The sequence below is a fragment of the Vigna unguiculata genome, chromosome 7 (assembly GCF_037176805.1).
Source record: "Vigna unguiculata cultivar grain cowpea cultivar isolate G323 ecotype 2 chromosome 7, ASM3717680v1, whole genome shotgun sequence".
In the NCBI taxonomy this organism is placed as follows: domain Eukaryota; kingdom Viridiplantae; phylum Streptophyta; class Magnoliopsida; order Fabales; family Fabaceae; genus Vigna; species Vigna unguiculata.
The window spans coordinates 34311922-34328538 of NC_140798.1; the positions used below are offsets into that span (position 1 = coordinate 34311922).

Consider the following 16617-nt stretch of genomic DNA (forward strand, 5'->3'; position numbering starts at 1 on the left):
TTAAAACAAGAATATGATAAAAAAATAAAATATTATTAAAAACAGTCGTATAGGAGTAGTGTTGTGTGAAATATAAAGAGCGTAAAAACATTAGAAAATTTATTATATATTAGAACTAGAGAGATATAATGCCATTTTTTTATATCATATATATATATATATATAAAAGGGCAATTTAAATAAATAAGTTTACGTTGAGAAACAAATAATCATCTAAAATATCTGTTAGACTAGTTTTTTTAGGGTACTAATATTTGGACACTCAACAATATTTTACACTCATCTAAAAAAGTTAATTTTTTTAATAAGCAAAATACTCTTAAAAGTGAGTTATCAATCAGTGCAAGTGGTGTAAAAAAAAACACATTTTCCGTCTCTTTATTCTATATTTTGTCTAGAATGATCAATATACCGCATTCACTTTGTAACCGAAATATTCCTTGCAAAAGTAAGAATATATGAGTGACGAACCACGTTAAATACTATATAAAGCATTGTAACGTAACTCCAACCTAACACGAGGAGACAAAATGAGTTTGGCAAAAGCTTTGATTTTCACTATATATAAATGATAGACGTGCCGGCCCAAAGAAGCTATAAATGCAGCAAATCTATTCACTCAACTGCAACGAAACTAGCTAGCCATAAAATTAATCAAGCTTAACATCATAATGATGACAAAGCTTACCCTATTCGTGTGGTCAATGGTTTGTGTAGTGGCTGTGGCCTCTGCTCAAAGTGCCGTTGTGGAGTCTACGTATCATTTATACCAACCGGAGCAGCATAACTGGGATTTGCTCGCAGTGAGTGCGTATTGCGCCACTTGGGACGCAAACCAGCCCCTCTCATGGCGAAGCAAATATGGATGGACAGCTTTCTGTGGACCTGTAGGGCCTCAAGGACAAGATTCTTGTGGCAAGTGCTTGAGGGTACGTAGATAGTTTCATATCGACTAGAGATAAGACTGTTTCATAATATATAATTACATCAGTGCAAACTTCATCTTACAAACCGATTTTACGATATATGCTTTCTTTCGTTATGCTTTAAGCAATAACATTCACATGCATGCATGCTTTTGCTTTTGATCGATGAAGAAATCACAGTAATACTTTATAGGTGACAAACACTCGAACAGGAGATGAGCAAATAGCTAGAATTGTGGATGAATGCCAAAACGGGGGTCTGGACTTGGACGTTAGTGTGTTCCAAACACTTGACTCCGACGGAAATGGGAATGCTGAGGGCCATCTTACCATTCACTACGAATTTGTCGACTGTGCTGACTAAACATGTCTTCGTATAATTCAGCAGAAGGGTTGCTTCTTATTAATTATGTTTAATGAGAAAAGTACAAGCATAATCATGATCAATAAGTTATTTTAGGTACTTACCGATTGCATTGCATGCGATTGGAAGAAAAAATGTTGTTGTTTTATTCCGTTTCATTTTTTACACAATAAAAATCTTAGTGGATTTTGCTAAAGTGTTTTTTTCTTTTTTTGTATGAATATTATTTTGATAAAAAAAAATTGATGAACTTCACAACACTTCTATAAATATGATTATAATAGATTAATTTCTTTTGTAACTAAAATAAAGTAATAAAATAATATTTTTATCTAAATTGATAGTTTAAGAAAATATTTGGTTAAATTATCATTTTTCTTTTCCTTTATGAGTTTGATATCAAAGTTTCAGTCAACGGATGGATATAAATAAAGTGTATATTGTTAACATTGATTTGCGAGTACGTGGATTTGGTTTGATTTGATATTCTAAAGTTAAAAATAAACCAGGAATTATATTTTGATAATTTTTAAGTATTTTATAAATATAGAGAAATCAGAAAATGAAAAATAAAAAGCCATTTAAAAAATATCATTTTAAATTGTAAAAAAAATTGTCAAAATTTACTTGTTAAAAAATTATTTTTCAATAAATAATTAATAGGAATTTATATTGTTTAGGTTGGTTTTTTTTTTGTAATTTGAGGTCCATTTAAAGTCAAATTTGTAAAAATGGGTTCGTTCAATGTTTTTTTGCAAGGTAGGATCAAGTTATTAGGGTGAATGACGACATTACAAATGATTTTTTGTACGAATCCCTCGTAGCCAATAAAGTAGACAAAATTGAAACAATTAGGAGTAGATTCATGACACGATTTCACTTAAAAAAAAAAAGAAATTGGCAGGATGAAAGAAGACTTCACCTATAATTCGGGATGTCAACGGGGCGGGTAGGGTACGGGTAGTAGCTCTCCCGTACCCTACCCGCTGGATAAATATTTGTCCCGTACCCGTACCCATATCCGTCGGGTATCCGTTATGCGGGTACCCGCCTATTTTTTTCATATCTGCGGGTATCCATGGGTACCCGCGGGTATTTACAAAAATATTTAAAAGAATAAATATTTAACCATAATTAGTGCTTGGATCAACAAATCCACCTTCTCCTATTGATTCTTGAAAAGCAAACAAATAAAAAATCATTAACAATTTATATTGTAGTTTATTTTTGAATGAAATATTAAAGAAATTACTAACTTCATCAATGTCCATATCTTGCAATATTGTATAAAGTTTCATGTTGTCCAATTTTAATCTAGAAGAGCCTGAAAACATAAGAAGTTCATTAAAATTTTTTAACAATCACTTTATTAAAATATCTAAGTAAAAGTGTTAATTTCATTACCTGTTGATCCATAACTAGTCTTTGACACACATCAATGCCTCCACAGTATCTAGAAGTAATCTACTCTGATCTGGGATAAGAATCCGACCACCATTACTGAATGAAGACTCATAATGTTTTTTAGTAGTATATATATGAGGATATTTTTATGAATTAAAGTTTAGCGGGTACGGGTATCCACGGGTACGGATACTATGATACCCGTACCCACCCTGTTAGCATGCGGGTATCAAAAATATCCATACCCGCGGATAGCAGGTATCCATTTTTAATATTCATTTCTTACTCGTTGCGGGTTTTATCCGCGGGTACGGATTTTTTTTACATTCCTACCTATAATATCGTGCAACTTAATTATGGACACATTTTACAAATTTGAATTCAAATATACTCCAAAATAAGAAAAAAAAAACTACTTTTTAGTGGTGTGTGTTTAATATATGTTAGATTTTTTTTTTAAATATAAGTTAAAATATAAAAATCGTACTTTGAAAGACACAACAGTAACAGTAACAGAGAATTTAAATTCTATATGTAGGTAGGTATAAACTCGAGCGCGTAATGTTCTTTCTTGACCGTCAATTGAGCTAATTTAGACTTTTTTAACTCTATATAATATACCAATCATGAAAATGTTGGTAAAACTCTTGAATCACTCTTACCAACCAAGAAGAATATCTTTGTTAATAAATATAATAAATCAAGACAATAAAAGTTGAGTTATTCATATGAAAACTTTAATTCAACATCTTATACATGACGAGATTTCTTGCAGCAACTGCCAGATAGTGGACTATGAATTTATCAGTGACACAATGTAGTGAGCCATGTAAATCGCAGAAGCTTACGTACGTCTAGGTGTATAAATAAAAACAAAATCAACCAGCAGTGTAAAAATTCTTATTTGAACAAATCAAAATGCTAATTTTCCCATTTTATCGTTGCGATCTTCTTTTAAATTTATTTGTATTTGTTTAGTATAAAACTTTTATTATATTATCGAATCTCAGCGATAATTTAGGGGATGCGTTTAACAAATAAATTTTAGGTAGATGTATATTATATTATCGTGCAATTGAGATAATTGCGTTAAAGACTGTGTAACGTGTATAGCATAAAACATTGTACAAGGCTGCATGTGGGTGTGATTGCGAAATCAATACACGGGTGTTGACAGGGAAACCTTGTGCGCAATAATGTGTATTGAACAGTGCAGTGTAGTGTCGATATTCGCCGCGTACAAGAAAAAGCAAGACAAATATATGAGCTTCATAAAATCATATTTTTTCTAGTCCAGACAGGAAATTTCCACGTAAAAAAACTTCATTCAGTTTCTTCCACATAATTTTCAAGGGAAACATTTGATTCAGACCATTGTAATATACGAGTTACCACATTCATTTTTCGATCTGATGACTGAATATTCCTTTGGAGACTATGTACAGCGTTGCAATGCAACTCCAATGTAATAATACGAGGAAACAATATATGAGTTTGCAAAAGCTGTGATTTTAACTATATATCATAGATGTGCCGGCCCCTATTAAACACAACATCTAATTACTTCAAAGTGTGCCATTCTGTGACTGTAGAAGCTGAAGGCAAAGCTTTCCCAATGCATGAAGTAAGTCATATGAAATTGTACGTGTTTATTTGGTTTGACTTTTCATGAACTAAAAGTCGTACATGGATTAAATTTACCCTAATAAAGTAATTTTTATTAATTAATATATAATATTTACTTGAGAGAGTCGAACAGGGACAAAATTGAGGTGAGGCGGCGAGAACTTGAGAGTGGGCTTATTCATTGGATGTCCCAACCATTTTGTTTTGTTTTGTCGTGATATATGTATATAGACAGACCAATGATGCATGATGACTCTGACCTATGTTGTACCGGTATCATTCTCATCTTATCATTAAGAGCCTTACTTTGTTTTTTGTAATCAATTTCTGCTCTTGCCACAAACGATTTTTAGTAAACAAAATATTATATCATTCACAAACAGACAACAGACCAAATTGGCCTTTTTTGCTGTTTTTTTGTTTTTTGTTTTCCTTTTCATTACCCAGTCCCCATTCAGCTCCTAAAACAACGTGGTTGGACAAAACAAGAGTAAATCGATGAGTTGAGGAGTGAAATAGGGTAACGTTTTCTTGTTTTCTGGTTGCTAGACGGCAAGGAGCAAAGGATCATTTTTCACGCATTTTATTTGATAAGATAATGATATTATGATTTTTATTTTTTTACTTCTATTTTTTATATTTTAATGTGTTTTAATATCAATCATTGATTAATATATCACCATTTTTTATTTTAAAAATTAATAGTTCACACGTTAAAAAGTAAAAAATGAGAATTAGAAAATAATTTTTCTATTTTATAGGACGTTGTTCTAAGGTTTTCTGTATTAATTTTTAAACAAAATTTTGTCAAATTATAAATAATGAGGGTATGATTTTTTAAAGATCAGAATGTTAAAGACTTTACTTTCCATTAAGACTTTGTTATTTTTCTTATTTCCGTACATTCATTTCTTAAAAATAGTTTTGGAAAATATTATAATTATAGATAAATTTAATGATATGGATTAATTAATTTTAATTATTTTTCATAAATATAAATTCCTTATTAATGGGAGAAGTATATCTATTTAGATATAAATAGTATAAAAAGCTAAAAAATCAACTGTGATTTATAATATATTATTTTACTATTTAATAAAAAAATTCAGAATTTCTTTCAATGAATATTGGATACGTGTTTGTGTTTAGAGGCTTTGGCTTTTTTTTTCGTAAAGAAGTAAACGTGTTTGGGTAGATTTGCTGCACCTTCTTCTCTGAGTGCATTAAATGTTTGGAAAATTACTTAACAACCACATGTTGCTTACTTACTGTGTCTATCTTTTAATACTAAATGTTAATAAATGCTCAAAATAACAATTTTTGTATTATTCAAACAAAGATAATATTTATAATATTTTTTATGTACCCTTGTATATATTTTACGGAAAAAAACAATAATTTCCATTAACGATTACTGAATATTAAAACTCATATTTTTATACCAGTACAAAATAAACTTTAAAATATAACCCATCTCATTTATTTAATAATTCAAGTAAAACAAAATGATTTTAAAAAAAGAAATAGCCCTTCAAAGTTGCCTCAAGCTGATTGTATAATGTGACAGATCTCAAGGTTTCGATATATCACTGTTTAATAACTTCACCTAAAATACGAAAAATTAAATAGTTTTGTTATTAAACTGTTTGATATTATCCTTTGGATTATATATACCAAAATTTATTTTAGGCATTTGCCTTATGTATGTTTTTTAATTATATATATAACATTAATTAAAATAAAGTAGTATTGTTAATTAAAACATTTATTTACATGAGAAATATATAATTTAATTATTTTATAAAAAAATTAACATTTAGATTGATTGATTTCATATCATTTAAAAATTTATCATGTGTGAAAGTTTAAGATTTGAAGACTGCTAATTTCATTCCATACATAATTATATGTTTCTGATGCAATAAAGGGTATTTAAAAGATTTAATTTTTTTTCTCTGATAAATGAAGTTAGTCTAATAACGGAAACATTATACTCTTTTATTAAATAATTTAGTTGAATTGATTCAATAGTGCTATTGTAAATCTCTCATTATCCTTGAACCCTTCAAAAAAAAAAAAACATTACACCTTTTTTATAAACTTATGTCATACCTAGTAAAAGGACAAGTTTCACCAATATTAGCAGTAATTAATTGGTAAAAATAAATAAAGAAGTTTTTATAGTACTTTGGATTCCATTAACTTAAGATTGTTGAACTATTGAATCTTAATAGCTTAGTTTAGCTAATCCCTCTGCTTTTAGAATTTGGACAGTTTAGTCTTACCAATATTTTCCTTCTTACTAGGATATTAAATTTTTCCAAATTATTTTTCTTACGCTTCAAACTCTCCTCAGTTACCAGACAACGAGTGACTATTATTTTTCTTATCTTAATATCTACTCTCACATAAAATTACATAACTTTAAAACAAATTCATAATTCAAATTAAATGATAAAATGGACTTATTGAACTTTCAAGATAAAGATATATAATTGGTTAATAATATTTTGAAACAAGAAAGTTCAATAATTTAATTTAAATAAACTAAAATATAATTAAGTGAAAAAATAAATTGGTTAACTTTATGGGGTGAAATAGGTTAAGTACGCATACGCTACGTGATTTATTAGTGAGACGCTGCATAGATAGGATCTAGCACCCATAAGTCAACTTCCCTGTTAGAGATTCTTAGACATCAATGTTTGTTCCATTAAGTAGCGTTACACACACACACACATCTCAACGAGACCTTAGTTACTACATCTGATAAATGCATAAGTGGAAAACAAAATTAGTGGTAATGTTAATTAATGAGTATTGAGGCATAAAATTTAATTTTGTTTACGTAATTTAAGAGGAGGAGGAAAGTCACAGGGGTGTCAGAACTTGGGAAAAAACATAATAAGTTTTGTATGTGTGTTTGGGTGATGTTGGTAACAGAAAATTTTGCTATTTTGGGGGAAATGGTAACCAGAAAGGGAGAAGATAGGATGAAAAAAACGAGGAGGTTGGGATAAACAGTTAAGGAATAGTGATACATGGTATTACCAAAGTAAACAGTAATAATCTGGGAGAGTTGAAGTCAAATATGTGAATGACACACAAACACACGCACGGCACAAGAAGCGTTGGTTTGTTAGTAGTGTGTGTGTGTGTATGGCGTGTGTATTGCTTTGCTTCTTCTTCTCTTTCTCTTCATGCTCTCTTTTCTTTGTCTCGGTCTAACACCAACAACACCCAAACCCAACAACGACAACAACATTGGACGGTGCCCGGTTCATCTTTACGTAGTTTTTCTGCCGAAAATCGAACCCCATCTGGGGATTTGGCCCCCAAAAGCCGCCACCTGAATTCCCTCCCCAGATCCATATCGGTTCCACGTCGAATCCAACAGGGACAGAACCACCGTGGTGTGGTGTGGTTCACTTGGCAGGATTGGAATGCAAAGTTAATTAATTTATTCGTTATCGTAGCGATGGTGTCCAGCCAGGTGGTGAAAGTGAAGAGAGATACGCTACGACCATGCATGACATGCCCTCTCTGCCATAACTTCTACAAAGATGCCACCACCATCTCTCTCTGCCTCCACACCTGTTCGTCTCTCTTACCCTTCGATTTCTGTGCACTTTCTGATTTCTATGCTGCTCTTGAAAAAATTTACCCGGATTCTGACGTTGCTCCAGTTTACCTACCCCGCAATCTGCAATGCATTGCTCTTTGTTTAATCCCTCTGGGTTCTTACTCATCCTTGTCCTTGCTCTCTAATTTATATCTAATTGGCTGGATTTTCATGATTTGGGTTTTCAATGCGCTTGCTTGATACTTGTGATTGGTGATTTCGGTGATCTGGTTTCCTACGACACTTTCGTCTTAGATTACTGCTATTGCGTGAAGAGAACGTTAAATAATTGTTTTGTGGCTTCGGTAGAGCAATAAGATTGACATGATAGCTGGGCTTACATGGTTTACTTTTCTGTTTGTGGTTTTTCGGTTGTTTGCATTTCTATGATTTCACGGGTAAGGAATGGAATCATCCTAATTGTGTTTTGAGGTGGCGTACTGTTGTGAAGCTTTTTTAGGATGCAGTGGACTTTCATGATATGTTTGTTTGGTAATTCGAGCAGCGTGTGATGTTAATGACATTCCTGAATCACACACTTACATCTTCTTGCTTGCACATGTTTTGAGTTCATTTGTCGACACTTTCGAGGATCTTCTCTGCAATTCACTGAAGTATCATTCGAACACCAGTTTGCAGGAAGTGCATATATGATAAACTATCGGATGAGGAGATGGATTGCTGTCCTGTGTGCAACATTGATTTAGGCTGTCTTCCGGTTGAAAAGCTCAGGTCGGTTGCTCTTTGTTTGCCAACTTAATTTTGCATTTTTTGCAATTTATGAATTCTTTTGAACTGAACTGAACTAACATGCTGCTGGAATTTCTCGTTGGAAATGGATTAATATCTGCAACGTTGTTTATTCTGTTGCGTCTTCTCTTCACTTCGTTGTTAGTATTTGTTGTTTGCTTGTACATGAGAATATTTACTAATGCTCATGATCAATCTCTTCCTTTTTCTTTCTTGGTATAAAACCTGTTTGTCTGGTGTGAGCGAATGAAGGTTGTGGTCTTGAATATCTTTCACTGTGTAATGCAAAATTTCATCACTGAATATTCTCTTTCTTTAAGTTGGATTTATACTTTTCTCTTCCCTACTTGCAGAAATGTTAATCACAACATATAAGTTGCATCTGTGTTGAATTTTTTCACTGATAAGTCAGATACATAGTTCTGAACATCTATCATATTATAGAGGGCACCCTTCTTCCTAAGTCTGAAAGACTACTAATAGCTTAACATTTTCAACCGAGATTGAATCTTGTATGTGAATTTCATTTGCAGCTTGTGATTTTTGATGAAGACTGATATTTTTATATAATGGATCTTCAATATGAAACTCAGAGTGACGTCTTCTCCATCTTCAAGTATATTATATTTGAATGAGAGTTATACTTAGAGGCTGCATGAATAAATTGTTTTTGTAGATTTATATAAAAAAAACGCAGTTTAGTAAATTTGTTGGATGTTTGCGAAATAATCAAGGATTCCTATTGATTATATACAGGCCAGATCATAATTTGCAAGATATAAGGTCAAAAGTATTCCCGTTTAAGAGAAAAAAGATCAAGGCCCAAGAAGTTTTGTCTTCAATATCACTGCCAACTAAAAGGAAGGAAAGATCACTTTCATCATTGGTAGTCAGTGCTCCCAAAGTTTCAATGCAACCCGGCTTTACAGGAAAGAGAACTAAAACCAGTACAAGAAAAGCTGCTGCTGCTTTACGTGGATGCAGTTTTCTTCTTGAAGAATCCATAAAGAAGGAAGAAACAAATGGTGAAGATAATATGGTAAGCTCAATTTTATGGGGCAACAGGACTTGGTGTTAATTTTTCTTTATGTGTTTGTACTTTTTCTGGTTTTTATGTGACATTAATTAAGCCTTAGTTTTAAGTAATAATGGTCATGTAAGTCATGCACAATGTGATAATGGTCATGTATAATCATTGGTTCCCTATATGGTTGTAGGATCCTTCCATGGCTGAGCCTTCTAAAAAGCACAAGCCTAATGAAAATAAAGAGAACAGTGTGGAACATGCAGAAGGGAAGGTTGATCTCTGGACACCACTGAACTGTCTTGTTGAAGCTGCCAACCGAACAAAGTCCTCCAGGTCAAATTCACAAGCAATTCCTCCTGCCAAATTAGAGTCCCCAGTTACTCCTCATGCTGGTCAAAATATACCTGAAATTACAACCAAAACAGACCAACCTGTTTCTGTCCACAGTGAACTAAACATTCCAAAATCCAAAAATAAGGATACTGGACATAAAACAATATTTGTGGATGACAAGGATGCAAACAGCTTGCCTTCGGGACCAGTGAAGAGAAGAAGGTTGCGTCCTGCTGGTCAGAAAAGAGTTGCAGCATCTGAAATGTCTGCCTCATCCCCAGCTCCACTAAATGCAACAGGGAGCAAGTGCAACAGAAAAAACAGTCCTATCTGGTTTTCATTAGTTGCTTCAGAGGACCAGTAAGTCTTTTTGTATACAACAATCATAGTACTAACAAAATGTTGAGCTTCTGTTGTCATTAAAGAATTGATGTTATTATTCAGGAAAGGAGATGTTCCCTTGCCACAGATCTCAGCATGTTATTTGAGAATAAAGTAATTATTCTGATCTCATTGCTAATCTGTTTGTATAATTACTTTATTTATTTTGAATTAGAAGTTTTTCTTTGGTTATGACTATGACTTTCGCCTGTGGATAACTGCTTCTCATTTTGGTGTCATAATTAAGCTAGCAAAGAATAATAAGATATAAAAAAGCGCGTTTGTTTATATACGCTCTATCATGAGTTCTCAAACTCTTAAGGATTATATTGGAACTCAAGAGAAAAATATGTTACTGCATTTAGATATGACTGACAGATGTTCAGGCAAACACTTCATCTAGTATTGAAAGAAAGTTCAGAATGCAAATAGTGAAAAGTTAACCTTCCAAATTTTATAACTTAGTTTTAGACTTACTCTTTCCTTAGAACAACCATAGATTAAAAAATCAGCAAATTAGTGATCATTGTCTTACAGCTTGTTTGGTTTCACTTCCCACAGGCTAGCGCACATAAGGAACTAGGAAATCCAAAGCTAATGTGTATAGCTTTCTCCCTTTTTGTGGGAATTAAGCGTGAGTCTTTTGTGACGCAAAACCAGACAAGCTATAAGTCATATGTCGATTTCATTTTGCTGTGCTATTCTAGGTAGCAGATGCACAGATTAGTGATTATTGTTTGAATCACAGTTTTCGCGAAGAGAAACTCAGCTTCCATTTGAATAATTTGAAATGCGTTGATTTTTCTGGCTTTCATTTTATTGTTGCTTTATCTCTTTCTTTTTCTGCTAATTTTCTTAAATGCATTCCCTTTGTTTATGATAAGAATTTATATGTGATGATTATGTAATTCTTTATTCCTGACCTCATGACAGGGATGGTAATGTGCCCGTCTCATTTATTCAGAAGTACCTTGTGAAGAAACTTAATCTTTCCAGTGAAGCAGAGGTGAGTAAATTATCATCACTATTTAAGAACAAGGAATTGCTGGCACGTTCTCTATCTCCTCCTTTCTGTTTTTTTTTTTCTTCTGGAATTAGTTTTGGTTCAAGGATTCTAAAAACTTGTGGTCCTGAATCGTTTTCTGAATAAGGTGTGTCTTTATTGTTGTTTGCGAGAAACTATAGGAAACCAAGAACATAGTGCTGCCTTGTGGAGAATTTTACTAAACTTTGTATGCTTTAGGTAATAGAAGCAGTAAATATTACAAATGCAGAACTACTGACACGACCCCATGCAACCACAGAATTTGCTGAAGATTTTGGAAACAAATTTCCTGTGTCGAAGTTCTAACACCAAGTCACCAATTAGGCACTAAGAACTGATTTAACATTGATGATACTGAAAATAGGACAATACCTGAATTTCGCTTATATTGGTCTCAAATTTTGTTGTCTCTGGTGCATCCCTGTCCCTAAGGTCCCAAGGATATTTAATAGTTGCATCATATATAGCTGTAGATAGAACTTTGCATGTTTTGCATGTTATGAACTTTCAGTTGCCATAAGATTTGAAGTTATTTGGACGTAAATTACGATTTAACAAGTGTTGATTTCAGAGAAAAAGAAATAATTGAAGTTTTACATAAGCAAAATTTGGGCAGTGGTAAGTGTTTGTAATTTGCACAGGTGGAAATAATGTGCCGGGGTCAAGCAGTTCTTCCATCATTACAACTGCATACTTTGGTAGATCTATGGTTCCGGACAGCCTCAACCTCGAAAAGGATACCGGCATCAGTGGGGTCTTCAGCCAAAGATTTTGTGATGGTTTTATCGTATTGTCGAAAGACATTGCCCCCTTGAACATGTTCCCTGTTCTATCTATATATATCATTTTCACGCGGTACTTTTACATACACACATTCAACTGTTTTGATACCGTTGTCTCCGACATTACTGCCTAGAGATTTGTTCATTTAGACGAGGAATCTGTGTGATTTTGTTTTGCTAGTGACTGAGTATGTGCAGCCACCAATTTTATTACTTCCCTTCCATTTGCTGTTATTCTTTGGATAATCGAACATTTTGTCAGATCATGTCTTCCCTTTGGTAAGAATCGTATCAGACTTCAACTACGTTAGTGTTTTTTACTTGAGTAATGGTGTTTTTAATATTATGCATTTAAGGTCTATGGTTCTCTGAGAATGGAAAGCAACTCAGGGATTTGATTAGGAGACAAAAATGAGAAAGGAAGAACCGTGAATAATAGTAAAAAAGCAAATAAGTAAAATACAAATATAGAATTGAAAATATACTTTTCTGTTAACCGCTTTGAATTTCTTTTAGAAAGTTGTTGATTTTATTAAGACGATATCTATTCCATCGATTAAAAAAAAATCAAATTATAATATACGAGTAAGTTTAAATTTCATTTTAAGACTATTTTATAACTTTGAGTTAAATTTAAATTATTTTACTTCAATGTGCTATGAGAGTCAATCCAAAATCTAAGTGGAGTATATTCAATTTATATTACTTGATATCGAATTTTCTTTCATTATCATGCTTTATATTTTTGGTGTAAAGTGATATATCGAAGATTTTATATCAACTATAAATATGAATAAAAATTTCACTTTACTAAATCAATTATGTAAAATCAAGGAATTTAGATTCTCTAAAGATTTTTATGTACCGTTTTTTAAATGTGCTTTTAAAATATTTGGTCATTAATTTTAAAGTTTTAAAATATCTTAATAAAAAATTTAGAATACTAATATAATATAATTTTAATATTTATTATATGACATCACAAAAAATCAGAAGAAGATCGAGTTATACTTAAAATTAAAATTCAAAACCTTAATAATATCAATGGCTTTAACTTCACTTTTATAAATAAAGGCTTTTGGTTTCTTTCATTAAATATAATTTATCTCTCAAATTTAATTTAATTTGAAAGTTATGTGACTAAATATTATCATATGATGTTAGGAACAAGGCAATAAGACAATAAAGAAAAGAATAAAGGAAAAAAAAAATAACACAAGAAGATTTTAATGTGGTTTGGCATATTTTAATGTGTATGTATAGTTCATGACTACATTAGAAATATTTTTTATTTCTAGTGTGTTCTACTTTCTCATTTTTATCTCTAGTCAATGTGAGACTTAGATTTACACTTGAATTCCTGATATATAAAAGCATGCTGACATGATTAGACTTTATTCACAAAAGTGAACTTAGAAATTAAAAAAAAAAAAAAAACATTCCTTTCCCATTCTCAATCATTAAACACTTCAAAACTCCAACTTATGTTCAAGAAAAAAAATATTGAGTCTGGTCTAAAATTTTATATATATATATATATTCAAACACAGTATCATTGATTTTCATAAATTTTCTTTTTATTTCTTTTTAAATCTCATAATTTTTTTCTTTATTTCTTTAATCCAAATAATCGAACTTTCACCTTTTTTTTAAACATACTTAAATTCACTATTAAAAAGTAAGACAAAGTTAACAATTTATCATATCTCAATCCCTTATTTCGGTTCAAAAGAATTGATTCTCATTAACTACTTAGTATTACATGAGAAAAAAAAAGTTATCTTTTATAATTTTCTAAAGTAAAGTGCGATCATTTTAAATGTCCAATAGCATTTAAAATAAATTTTAAAATTCCTTCTTTCACAAATTATATGTAGTGAAACTTCAAAGTGTAAAGTGTATATGTGATTAATTTAGATTTAAAACAATATTTGAAGTCAATCTACTACACATCACCGATAAGTATAGTTTTATTATTATTTTAGATTTAAAATGTTTTCCTTTTCTTTACTTTATTTTTTCTTAAAGTTTATAAAATAAAATTTTGCCGTTTCATATATAAATTATACTTTTAAAACAAAAAATATATAAAAACAATTTTTTGGCATGCCTCTTCGTTTTGAATCCAAGAAATCCTATTACTTCAATCGCTCCCAAGGTCAACATATTATTTTCAAAAATCATTTAATAATAATTTAAATTATTATATTTGTAAATAATATATATATATATATATATATATATATTAATAATAAATTATTATTGTTATTATTTTAATTCAAATACAATATATAACATGAATCAATTTTTTATATACTATAAATTTTATTTTATTATTAAATGTTAAATTTTGTTATAGCACCGGTACAAATATTAGTCCTGTTAACATTACAAGGGGAGTCATTAGTCATCCTTGTATTGTTGTCGGATCAGAAACCCTAATTTGAATTCGAATCACAAAATGCAGCAGGTAATGGAAAACCATGATAACTCTTCAGATTGCACTTTGCTATTTCCTCGGCTTCATGTTAAAGCTGATCGTTTTTGTTTTTTTAATCCGAAAAGGGGGGTGGATCTGAGACGGAAGTGACATGGGAGGACCAACAGAACATCAACAAATTTGGAAGGTTGAATAATCGCTTTCACGAGCTTGAAGATGAAATCAAAATCGCTAAGGTATTCTATGCAACTCTTTAATTCGTGTTCAGTTTCTACTATCAGCCCTTTCTGTTTAGTAGTGTTTGTGCAGAGCATTTTATTTACTTTTTTGGTTATATTTATCGAAATCCCTCTATGCTTAAGATTTAGAACTTATGACGACCCCCAAGTGTTAATGTAATGAATTTCATTTTGCAAACTGAGTTTACTAGATCAACCTTGATATTGTTACCAATTGAAACATGAGTTAAAGCCAAATGTTGGTGTGTAAACCTACTTTTGAGGGAAACCGAACATCATCGAATTGAGTTTACTGGGACACATGTGAATTGAAGGTGGCAAAAGGGTATTCCAAACGTCTTGAACTACTTCATGTAAATACTGATACTTTTTTTAGCTTTTCATTAATATATCTATCCTTGGGTGGATGCCTTTGGTAGAGTGGATAGACGCCTTTGGTAGAGACAGGACGTAAGTGAATAATTTCTTTGTATCAATACCAAAAATTTCCCTGGATCCGTGTGAACTATGTTAGGATAGTAATGTTAAGATTCTTGCCAACACTCTATGGCAGCGGACTAGAAAGAACATAGATACTGTGTGAAGTTAAGAAAATTGACTCCCAATTCTAAAATGAATTAGAGAAAAGATAGAAGACAATTACATGATTATATCCTGCAAAAAAAGAGTATGTGGACTAACTAATTCTAATTTTGCTTGAGTAACCTACTAAAGTAACATCCTTAACACACTCGCACAAAAGGTTTAAATTTCAGTTTTATTAATTTGTTTTCTCTACTCTCTGTTTCAATATATTTAAACACATGCACAACGGCATAATGAAATTTAGTTGTTGTCTTGTTGGTGAAGTGTCTGTTCTGCCAGTCGTGCTGTGAATTTAATTTCACTGCCATCCAAGCATTTTGCTATGGTAAATTTATTTGGCTTCTTTTTTCATAGTATGATGCAAATACAGCAAGGTATTTTTTATAGGAATCAAATGATAATTTGGAGGATGCAAGCAACGAGTTGATTCTCACAGATGAAGAGGTGGTTCGGTTTCAAATAGGGGAGGTTTTTGCTCATGTGCCAAAGGATGAAGTTGAGAGCAGGATTGAACAGATGAAAGAGGTGACGAGTCAAAAATTAGAAAAACTTGAAGAGGAGAAAGAATCTGTACTTGCTCAGATGGCTGAACTGAAGAAAATTTTGTATGCAAAGTTCAATGACTCGATCAACCTTGAGGAGGATTAGGTACTTACTTCTTGTTGATAGATATCTACTTGGTTACTTTTTTGTTAATATGACCTATTGGACCTCTGGAATTTGAATCATTTTGTCTCTTTCAATTTTAGAATGTTTGTTGTCTTGCTTGAACCTCTTTCAATAGTTGGCCTAGGTTTCTGCTTTATTTGGCTTCTTGAATTTCATGTTCCCTTAAACTATCCTCAAGGGGAGGAGGGGTGTGTAAAATCTGCTCTCTTATTGAGGTCATCGAGTACGTGAATTAACTAGCGGAAGGGTGTCCTAGTTTAGCTAATAGTTTTGAGATTAAGTTCGAAGTAATACAGTTGTAATGAGTTTTTGGAGTCAAACTCGAGTAATGAAAGATGATTCTATGAAAAAAAGAGAGGATAAAATACATGTGTAATCTGTTTAAAATTTTGTGAAGTTTGATTTTAGATTCTCTCAACTATTT

General features: G+C 31.6%; 3 protein-coding genes across 3 annotated transcripts; all 3 read left to right on the top strand.

Annotated features, from left to right (window-relative positions):
- The first annotated feature begins 644 nt into the window (after positions 1 to 644).
- LOC114189582 (pathogenesis-related protein PR-4-like) lies at positions 645 to 1434 on the top strand. The gene is made up of 2 exons (XM_028078186.2): positions 645 to 929; positions 1120 to 1434. Exons 1-2 carry the CDS (start codon positions 672 to 674, stop codon positions 1288 to 1290), a joined length of 429 nt encoding a protein of 142 aa, XP_027933987.1. The 5' UTR covers positions 645 to 671; the 3' UTR covers positions 1291 to 1434.
- Positions 1435 to 7354: 5920 nt separating this feature from the next.
- On the top strand, positions 7355 to 12565 carry LOC114191995 (E3 ubiquitin protein ligase DRIP2-like). Its single transcript, XM_028081490.2, has 7 exons — positions 7355 to 7916; positions 8575 to 8674; positions 9449 to 9731; positions 9910 to 10412; positions 10497 to 10547; positions 11367 to 11439; positions 12120 to 12565. The coding sequence occupies exons 1-7, from the start codon at positions 7418 to 7420 to the stop codon at positions 12291 to 12293; spliced, it is 1683 nt and encodes a 560-aa protein (XP_027937291.1). The 5' UTR covers positions 7355 to 7417; the 3' UTR covers positions 12294 to 12565.
- Positions 12566 to 14605: 2040 nt separating this feature from the next.
- AIP3 (ABI3-interacting protein 3) lies at positions 14606 to 16412 on the top strand. The gene is made up of 3 exons (XM_028081321.2): positions 14606 to 14730; positions 14826 to 14936; positions 15912 to 16412. Exons 1-3 carry the CDS (start codon positions 14722 to 14724, stop codon positions 16170 to 16172), a joined length of 381 nt encoding a protein of 126 aa, XP_027937122.1. The 5' UTR covers positions 14606 to 14721; the 3' UTR covers positions 16173 to 16412.
- The last annotated feature ends 205 nt before the right edge of the window (positions 16413 to 16617 follow it).

Bases quoted from the DNA above. Each gene is read 5' to 3' on its own strand.
- LOC114189582 (XM_028078186.2), top strand. From the start codon at position 672: ATGATGACAAAGCTTACCCTATTCGTGTGGTCAATGGTTTGTGTAGTG. The intron at 930-1,119 runs GTACGTAGATAG...AATACTTTATAG, and splicing joins CTTGTGGCAAGTGCTTGAGG to GTGACAAACACTCGAACAGG.
- LOC114191995 (XM_028081490.2), top strand. From the start codon at position 7,418: ATGACACACAAACACACGCACGGCACAAGAAGCGTTGGTTTGTTAGTA. The intron at 7,917-8,574 runs GTTCGTCTCTCT...TTCGAACACCAG, and splicing joins CTCTCTCTGCCTCCACACCT to TTTGCAGGAAGTGCATATAT. The intron at 9,732-9,909 runs GTAAGCTCAATT...ATATGGTTGTAG, and splicing joins CAAATGGTGAAGATAATATG to GATCCTTCCATGGCTGAGCC.
- AIP3 (XM_028081321.2), top strand. The intron at 14,937-15,911 runs GTATTCTATGCA...TATTTTTTATAG, and splicing joins ATGAAATCAAAATCGCTAAG to GAATCAAATGATAATTTGGA.